Source organism: Glycine max, chromosome 10, assembly GCF_000004515.6.
Source record: "Glycine max cultivar Williams 82 chromosome 10, Glycine_max_v4.0, whole genome shotgun sequence".
NCBI classification, from domain to species: domain Eukaryota; kingdom Viridiplantae; phylum Streptophyta; class Magnoliopsida; order Fabales; family Fabaceae; genus Glycine; species Glycine max.
The window spans coordinates 42,186,156-42,195,470 of NC_038246.2; the positions used below are offsets into that span (position 1 = coordinate 42,186,156).

Below are 9,315 nucleotides of genomic sequence, written 5' to 3' on the forward strand. Positions count from 1 at the left end.
TAAATAAGAAAACAACAAAATCGTACGGAGTCACGCATACTTTAATCTTAATTAGTTCAAATCAAAGGTTAAAAATAAAAAATAAAAAGAGTGAAAGGGTATGAGAAACAGGCTAATTGACCTCAAGGGGTTATATTTATAAACTTATTATCTAATAGGGTCTGTTTCAAAGCTTAGGTCCTTTTTTACAAGCATTTCGCCGTCTGAACTGACATGAACAGTGGTGTTTTGCCATTGTGACCGAAGAAATAGGGGTAGGATGGGGTGTTTTGTCATTGTGGCTGGCGAAACCATGACAGTGGGAAAGTAAAGCACAATTTTTTTTGTTAATCCGTTTGGCATGAAAGGCACGTGGGCGTGATGGGAAAGAAAACTGAAAAATGGCATAAAATAATAAAAAATCACAAATTGTGTGAACAACATTCTCACGTGAATACAGCATTTAGTGTAAACTTTTACAAATAATAAAATATGAATTTATTTATTTTTCTCTAAAAGAAACTTATTTTTTTATGAATTTTATTTTCAATAAATTAATTTAATGTATCTTATCTGTAAATTTTATCTTTTTTAGTTTAGTTAATGTGACAATTTAAAAGTTAAGAATAAAATTTAATAAAAAGTAAAAAAGTTAAGTGAAAAATTCATTATAAAATAAAAAAGCTAAGATAAAAATTCAAAATTTTTTTATTTTATAATGAATTTTTCACTTAACTTTTTTTTATTAAATTTTATTCTTAACTTTTAAATTGTGACATTAGTTAAACTAAAAAAGATAAAATTTACGATTTTTTTTAAAAGATAAGATACGTTAAATTAATTTATTGAAAATAAAATTCATAGAAAAATAAGTTTTTTTTTGAGAAAAATAAATAAATTCATATTTTATTATTTGTAAAAGTTTACACTAAATATTGTATTAACGTGAGAATGTTGTCCACGCAATTTCCATTTTTTATTGTTTTATGTCATTTTTCAATTTTCTTTTCCATCACGTCCACCAGTCTTTCATGCCAAATGGATTAACAAAAATTGTATTTTTCTTTCCTACTGCTATGATTTCGTCCGCCACAATGGCCAAACACCTCACCCTATCCCTATTTCGTCGGTCACAAATGACGAAACACTATTGTTCACGTTTTTTCGCCAACTTAGAAGGCAAAATACTTATAAAAAGGATCCTGAAACATACCTTATTAGATAATAAGTTTATAAATATAACTCTTTTGAGGTCAATTAGCCATGATAAGCATATGTGTTTATGACAAAAAAAAAAGTGTTAAGTAGCATATGTGTGTTTTTCTTGCAAAACAATTATTCCAAAAATGTCCCAACCTTAAATTGTTTGACACTTTGACGAATCATCAAATCAAAGACCAAAACGAAAACCAAATTGACCGCAGACCAGAGTACTGTAGAACACTGCGACTCTTGCACTTTTTCTTTTCTGCTTCTTCTCTTGTTGCTACTTCAAAACACACTGTGAAAATATGGGCTTCTCCTCCTTTCTGGGTCGCGTCCTCTTTGCTTCCCTCTTCATCCTCTCAGCATGGCAGATGTCAGTCCTCTCTCTCTTTAGATCCATCCGTTTATTTTATTTTATTTTTTCTTCATAATGTTCAGATTACTTCCCCCATTGAATTTTCGTTTTTGTGCATCTGGGTTTTCATTCATATTTGTGTTTCCACTTAGATATAGTTCAAACCCATGATGTTGTTTGATAATTGGGAACTAGGTGAGCTGTTCAAGTTTAATGATGCATCTTTTAGTGAATAGAGTTGCCTCTGGAGCTTCATGTTTTTTTTATGTAAATTATTAGTTAAATACTTCGTTGAGTTCGTTCTCCTAAGTATGCCAGCATGTTGGGATATTTCTACATATTAGCAATTGGCAATTACAACGGCCAAACCCTCCTGAAACCTTGAGTTGCACTTGGAATATGGGTTTCTTGTTGCTTTTCCTTGAGTTGCTTCCTGTGAATCATTGATTATTTTTATGTTTCCAATTAGTGCTGAGTTTGATAGTATCAACTATCAAGTTAGGTACAGACTACAAATTTATAGTTTAAATGGCCCATTTTAACATGGGTTGGGGACAAGTTTGTGCCTAGCACAATATACAAGGAGATATGAGACAGTAATAATATGATGAACTGATGTAAATCTTTATAATTTGTTTGTTATTACTTTGTAGTTTTTGTTTGTTTTAGTTAATATTAATATTGACTTTTTTTTACTAGTCCTTCTGAAAGTCCTGTTTTTCCTTTAATGAATTCTGCAGCCTTTAATGTTGCATTTTGTCAATATTGGGGTATGGGTGGTCCAGGGTGGATATTGAATATAAGAGCTTAATAGAAGCCTAGCTGTGTTAAGAAATCAACTGATAGAGTAAGAACTCAGCTGGCTGGTTTTCCAATGGTATTTGTTACATAAATAGATGTGGACCCAAAAATGTACCATATGCAATTTGTGCTGAGATTGCAGCTCTACTAAATTTTATTGCTCTGATATGATGTCTTAGAAACTTGTTGATTAGAATGCATTTCTGTAGCCAGCCACAGCCTTTTTAGAAGTTCCAAGTCCTATTACTTTATTTTGTAACTTGCTTGGTGGTGGATCCCCGACTTGATGTTTATGAATGAGCATAAGCTATATGTCAAGTACCTTGTGACAAGATTTTAGCCTATCAAATGTTGGGTTGTTAAAAGTAATTTTTAGTTTGTTAATAATACTATTGAAGCAACATTTAGTACTTTTTGTATTTATATAGAATGTATGTTGCTAGGTTTAATGAATTTGATGACAATGGTGGACCCATTGTAAAGGAGTTGATTCCCAAGCTCACTGTTGTGAGGAGAAATTTATCCTCCAAGCTGGGGGTAGCGATACCAGATATTAATGTAAGGCCATCTTTTCTCAAATTGTACATTTTTTGGAATGGAGTTAATTTTTACTCGTATATGCCTTTCTGATTAAAATGTTAAATACAGGTTCGGACAGTCATTGCCTCTACCATGTTACTAAAGGGGGTTGGAGGAGTTCTATTTGTGCTTGGCAGTACATTTGGATCTTATCTTTTGGTAAGGGCTTCCTCTCTTAGCTTTGAAACGAATAGAAGTTGTCATTCTTAAATTTACTTTTCCGGTTTTGATCTTTGTTTTGGTACTAAAGAATTATAACCCTGATTTCTGTTTTTTTCTTTTTCTTTTTCTAGCTCTTGTATCTGGGGATTTCTACTCCAATTCTGTATGATTTCTACAACTATAGATCTAATATCCCTGAATATTATTTACTGCTGAATGATTTCATTCAGGTATGTGCAAACTATTTTTATTTCCTGTGTTTCTATCTGATGATTTTACCTGTGTAAGAACTTTAATGTAATGTGTTCACTTTGGATGGCAGAGCACAGCACTTTGTGGTGCATTGCTATTTTTTATAGAGATGAAGTACTCGATTACCAGAAGGCAAATGAGGAAGAAGACCCCAAAAGCAAAGACAGTTTAGAGATTAGAAAAAGATATGTGTATTTGTTTTCAGTGAAAAGGTTATTAAATTTCTTTGTTGCAGCGTTATGGAATAATTGCTTAAACCTTTTTGCGTTGATGATTTTGTATGTTAGCACATAATTTAATTATGAATATGCTTAAGCATTCTCATACCATTTTGTTGTACTTGCACTAAGAATAGCTATTAACAGAAGCTTTGAATAGATTTGAAATACGATAGAACATCCAAGATATAATATATACAAGTATGCAGTTCTGATTTGAGAGTCCTGATTAGGCGAGTTTGGAGTCACTACTTTCCCTGGAGTCTCAAATATTATCATAATTGTTGTTTATATGCCACATTCTATCTCTTGTCCGTTACATTCACGTTGGGATTAGGGGTGGAAATGAGTCGAGTCAAGCCAAACTTTATTAAGCTTGAACTCGGCTTGAGTTAAATACGCAAGGCTTGAGTTAAATACGCAAGGCTTGAGCTTGGCTCATTACCTGTCATTTCTTTCAAAGGCTTGGCTCGGCTTACATAAAAGTCTGACTTGGCGTACCCGCCTATTTAAAAACTTGTTTGAAGACGTCTTTGATCAATTAATTATTTTAAAACCTATAAAAATAATAAACTTATAAAATTTTGTATAAGTAATGTACAAATCCAAAAATAATTGATAAACAAAATCATATTAAATTCAAGTCGTTAAAACACAAAGTATATCAAAAGAAAATGAAAAAAAAGAACATAATATTAAAAGATGTATGGATTAGAGATGATTTATACTAATATAGCCAAACAAAAATATTTAAATTGTCTGAAAATGTCTTTATAAAACATTTTTTTCCTTGAAAGTATTAATCTGGTTGCATTATCCTTTTAACTTGAGTCCCTTTTCTTTTTGAAAATTTTTCACATAAAGTGAACACTCTCTCTGAGCACTTTATATCACTTTATCTTGTCTTTCATAGATAATTATCGTTAATATGTGAGTTATTATAAAGCTAGCAAACAAAATATAATTCAAGATATACACCCTTAAATCAATAAATTAAAGTGTGACTTCTACCACAAACATGATGTTTAACATTTTGACAACACTAGAATTATAACAATAATTAAATTTGACATAGTTAAGTATCCGTTAAAAATGTTTTAAAAGTTTTTTATTTAGTTAAGAATAGTTATTATTATTATTATTATTATTATTATTATTTAAATAGATCGATTTGTCAAGCTTAATAATGTTTTTTTTATAGTTTGAGTTTGATCTTTTTATTTAAATTTTTTTAAAAAAACTTGAACTTGACCTTTTCAGTAAACAAGCCAAGTCGGATCTTAGATAGGCCGAGTAAAAGGTACTTGAGAAGCTGTTCGACTCATTTTCATCCCTAGTTGGGATTAACAAAATTAGAAGTCAAGAATGGACTAATTAACTTAATCGCCCATAATCAATTTTTAACCGATTAGAGCAAAAGAGTTTTCTGCATATTTAACCTTGATTAGCTTATTTTTAATTTGAATACAGCAAAGATTGAACGCTTCAAATACTGTGTTTCACAAATAAATTTACTTCAATTTTTTACCAAAGGAGAGTTATTTTTTTTTATTAGGAATCAAAAATGATATAAAAAATTTACAATATTCACTTATCATGTTCAACTAGAGTTAGATGTCTTTGTGGTAAAAAGAAGAGTTATTTGTATATTATATATGTATTATATTGATCGACTGACTTGTTTGGCATCGATGCCCAATTATGATATGTATACCATTCCGCTCTTTAGGTGAAAGTTAAATTAATTTAATTGCATCCATGTTACACTTACTTTCTTTACACTCTCCAATCAACTATTATCTTTCTTTGCTTTTTAGCCAAGTGCGACGTATTATATAGCTAAATGGGGGTAACAAAAAAGTGATGTCAAAAGAATTTTATCTAATTACATTTGAGATATCAAAACTGCCTCTTTTGGCAGTGTGTCAATAAACTCGTATTACTAATAGAAAAATGTTAACCAGCGTAGGACACTAATTAAGGAAGTAAAGGTAAAAAAAATAAAATTATTGAGATATGAAAAAATGTAATCTCCTATGATTTCAAAATGTGCTCTCATGATGTTCAATAAAAAATTTCCTCTTTTAATTCCTTATACTGTGCTTGTTTCTCCATTGTCATGCTTTCCTATGCACCCAAACTTGATTGATTCAAATTCATGAATTTGCGTTAAACTGGCCTTTAAAAGGAGAAACAACTAATTTAGTGTGTATTTGGATTTCAATTTAGTCCAACATAACGCCAATCCATCAACCCCCTTCCTTCTATGTTTGCTGCGGTGGAAGGTAATAACCTCCGTTAAAAAGAGTGCATATGAATTTCCATACACAAACTTATCATTTAAGCGGCAACATCAGAGTGTATTGCAATTACTCATGTAGTCCCAACCAATATGATTCAGTTATTATAAAAACTCCCAAAAAATATAAAAGTTTGTGGAAGATACCGTCATGAAGCTAGAAATAATTTCCTGTATCCAATTCATAAATATATAATATTTTATGAATGGTTTCTATGTATGTTAACCGATGGGAGTGAAAGACAAATTTCATTAAACACAAGAATGAAAAGGGTAGGAAGGAAAAAGAGTAGAGTACATTACAAAAAAAATGTCGTTAAAATTTTTCTAGTTTAGGAACTATTAATTACTCAATCATTTAATGACATGTTCAAAGAATGGTTACCAAGTAACCACTATTGATTTGATAAACCACTTGAGCAGTTAATTGCTCCTAAATTGGAAGTAGAGAAAATTTTGCTTCCACCAAGTTGAAATTCTTACTTCACCCAATTATATACAAGACAAGTGTACATCATGAGTGAGGCGAATGTCCACATAGCCTTGGAGGAAGTTAAGAACTTGTTCAAATAACCACCAAGATCAGCACCTTTGACATTTTTTTCCTTTCGGGGGAGGGGGTGTTACATGACAACAAGTTTATTTTAAAAATAAATGGATCAAACATGAAGGGGTGTTACATGACAAGAAGTTTTATTTTATAAATAAATGGATCAAACAATGAAGGGATAGACTCACACTTCAAATGACTTGTTCACGTGGCATAAAGTCCAGTCTGAATCCCCTGAAGCAACTAGACCACCACCATCAGTGCTTATGGACTCAGCACCTGAACATGACATCAAAGCTGGAATTTTTTCTTTGTCAAGGCCGTGAATTTCCTGTTCAGTATCCTCAGTTTCAGTGATTCCAACATCACTGTTCAATTTTTTACCATCATTTGTTTCAATGTTGACTTGAGGACCTGAAAACCTATTGGTACCAGATTCATTGGCAATTTCTTCTTCTTCATCTGACAAGCATCTACAGCAGTCAAACTCATCCAGCTCATAAGATTGGCTCATTAACCCTTCCCTCCATGATATCCTCATTTGGGATTGTGAAGCATTCTCTATTGTAGAACTAGATAACCAAGGATCTTGACCATCCAAAAAATTTGGAAGTTTACTGAGATCAATAGATTCACAAGGCATAGTTAAACAATCAAATTGGAAACTTGAATTAACAGAATCCTCCAGGGGCATAGAACTATTGAGGAGTAAGTTTTCTGATAGAAGTATTTTGCTGGATGAGTTAAGGCCAGGGTTAGAAATATCTTCCTTTCGATTGTCTGCATGCGCCAATGACAATCCAACATGTAAAACTGAACTAGAATCTGACTGTGGAGTTTGAATAACATTTCCACTACCAAATGAATTCAGGGAAAAGGGAGAATTCTCATCAATGAGATTGTATTGATCGGTTTTTCCTTTGCCTGAGCTACCTGCCCTACAAATAGGTGTGGGATTGGGAGAAAACAATAAGGATGAATGAGAAGGTGATAATATGTAATCAGAAGGTACTTGAAATTCAGCAAGTCCATTTGGAGAAATTGAAGAACTGATTTTTCTCATGATGCCATTAGCACCACCAGACAAATCACTGCTATCACTTACATTCCAAAAAGTTTTAGAACTGGATGATGGTGAAGTACTGGAAGCAAGAGTTGTGGATTCTGCTAGTCCCTGACTTTGATTCAGTCCATTTTCAAACTCCTTACTCAGAATTTTCTTTCCCTTGTTACATGGAGAAGAAAGCCAATGCACTACAGCTTCAGTTGGTAAAGGTAACAAGGAAGGACTAGCATGGTCATTAGTATCCATTACTTTCTTCCTCGCGTCATCATCATCATCATCAAAACTATTAGCAGCTATTTTATCACTGCCTGAATAGTTCTTCTCTACAGTGAGAATCCCTCTAGGCCTACATTTCCTCTTGTCAGCGACACCAGAAACAACATAGCCAGCACCATAACAAGCAGGTGTTGCTGTTTTTGGAACCAAAGAAGACCCACATTGTATCTCCGGGGAAAGAGAGTTATGAATTGGCGGTGTTCTACTAGCACTCGAGTTTGGATTCTCCTCCACATCCCCAAAAAGTCTAATATCCTCCAGATACGACCCAGCAACCTTTTTACTCGAAGGAGTCAAGTTTACAGCACCACAACCCAATTTGACATGGGCATCATGCTCACCAGCATTATCATTTCTCCCTCCCAAGATATCCTCCTTTTCCTTTAACTCCTCTGATGCAGATGGTAATCTAGGTAAACGCTTGCCATGCTCATTGAAAGCAGAACAAGGGTTGGACTTTCGGCCAGTCCTAGAACCAGATTTCTTCCCAGACTGCCATTGGTAGAGGCACGGGGGATTCTTCTTATGCGTCATCTGCATCTTATCCGATGCAAGTGTCTTAGTTCTCAACCCAGCATTACCCTTTGGAAGGTTCTCCTTGGAGGAATTAGATTTAGACTGTTTCAGTGCAGCTGCACGAGGGGCCGAGCTGGGAGTTTTTGTGAGACTCTTGGGTCTGTGGACAGGGGTTCTAAAAGAAGAGGAAGACAAGAACCTGAGACAACCCTTTGGGGCTTCAGTGGACACACTAGAAGAAGCATAACTACTGTTGCTGCTGCTGGAAATGCGGTTGAGATCCTGCAAAGGGCTTCTAGGACTTTGTCTCTTTTTCGCACGGGACGTTGCAGCTGTGATTGGTGTAGGTGGTGGAGGCAAAGAGGAATAATATTTCTTTGATGAAAATGCTTTACTCATAGTGAAGCCTGCAGGATCTACATCACATTGAACTGATCTCAATACATTAACAAAATAATTAATTAATTACCATCACATTGACAAATTCTGCATGAGCACACTAGCTTTTCTAATCTTTTAACAGAAATTAGAAACACAGCACACAAAAGGGAGAATCATTACATGTATGGAAAAATTCATGGCGTAGAATTTGTAACAAAGGATAATCATTCTCATTCCATTTTTCCAGAAATAGAAATGTGGTGAGAGATCTTAAAAACTTTTTTGGTTAACAAATTTCGAAAGTTGCTACCGCCACCACACCAATTTGAGGTCCTCCGGCGTCGAGGAATTCGACCACTAGGATCCGGAAAAGATATTTTGAAAATCTGAAAACTCAATTTAAAAACAGCAACTAATTAAACATTGGCATGAGTGGTTATGACGTTACCTGAGGAATCAGAAGGTGGATCTCAAGTATGAAGCAGCAAGTGATCTCAAACAGCAACTCAGTTCAACCTTAACAATGGGTCGTGTGTGTGTGTCTGTTTGTTTGCTACTTCGCTTGGTTTCGTTATCGCTGCGTTTAAATTTTTCACTTTTAAACTTTAAAAATAATAATTAAAAGTTCCATCGTTCCACTCAACCCATTTCAAAAGAATAAAAATAATTAAGGAT

At 33.6% G+C, this 9,315-nt stretch overlaps 2 protein-coding genes across 4 annotated transcripts; one reads left to right on the forward strand and one right to left on the reverse strand.

The window, feature by feature from the left end:
- Positions 1-1,401: 1,401 nt before the first annotated feature.
- Positions 1,402-3,660, forward strand: LOC100808577 (uncharacterized). Its single transcript, NM_001253983.2, has 5 exons — positions 1,402-1,558; positions 2,785-2,899; positions 2,990-3,079; positions 3,214-3,312; positions 3,405-3,660. Exons 1-5 carry the CDS (start codon positions 1,491-1,493, stop codon positions 3,504-3,506), a joined length of 474 nt encoding a protein of 157 aa, NP_001240912.1. The 5' UTR covers positions 1,402-1,490; the 3' UTR covers positions 3,507-3,660.
- Positions 3,661-6,218: 2,558 nt separating this feature from the next.
- On the reverse strand, positions 6,219-9,247 carry LOC102664513 (uncharacterized). 3 transcript variants are annotated; one of them, XM_006589231.3, is made up of 2 exons: positions 9,089-9,247; positions 6,219-8,675 (listed from the first exon to the last, which is right to left on the reverse strand). In XM_006589231.3, exon 2 carries the CDS (start codon positions 8,656-8,658, stop codon positions 6,586-6,588), a length of 2,073 nt encoding a protein of 690 aa, XP_006589294.1. In that variant the 5' UTR covers positions 8,659-8,675; positions 9,089-9,247; the 3' UTR covers positions 6,219-6,585. The 3 variants fall into 3 exon arrangements, with proteins under 3 accessions (XP_006589294.1, XP_006589295.1, XP_014618756.1); XM_006589232.4 differs by having other exon boundaries at positions 6,219-8,666; positions 9,089-9,244; XM_014763270.3 differs by having other exon boundaries at positions 6,219-8,690; positions 9,089-9,244.
- Between the last annotated feature and the right edge of the window lie 68 nt (positions 9,248-9,315).

Coding starts and splice junctions, on each gene's coding strand:
- LOC100808577 (NM_001253983.2), top strand. CDS start 1,491: ATGGGCTTCTCCTCCTTTCTGGGTCGCGTCCTCTTTGCTTCCCTCTTC. Junction 3,080..3,213: donor CATTTGGATCTTATCTTTTG/GTAAGGGCTTCC, acceptor TTCTTTTTCTAG/CTCTTGTATCTGGGGATTTC. Junction 3,313..3,404: donor TGCTGAATGATTTCATTCAG/GTATGTGCAAAC, acceptor TTTGGATGGCAG/AGCACAGCACTTTGTGGTGC.
- LOC102664513 (XM_006589231.3), bottom strand. CDS start 8,658: ATGAGTAAAGCATTTTCATCAAAGAAATATTATTCCTCTTTGCCTCCA.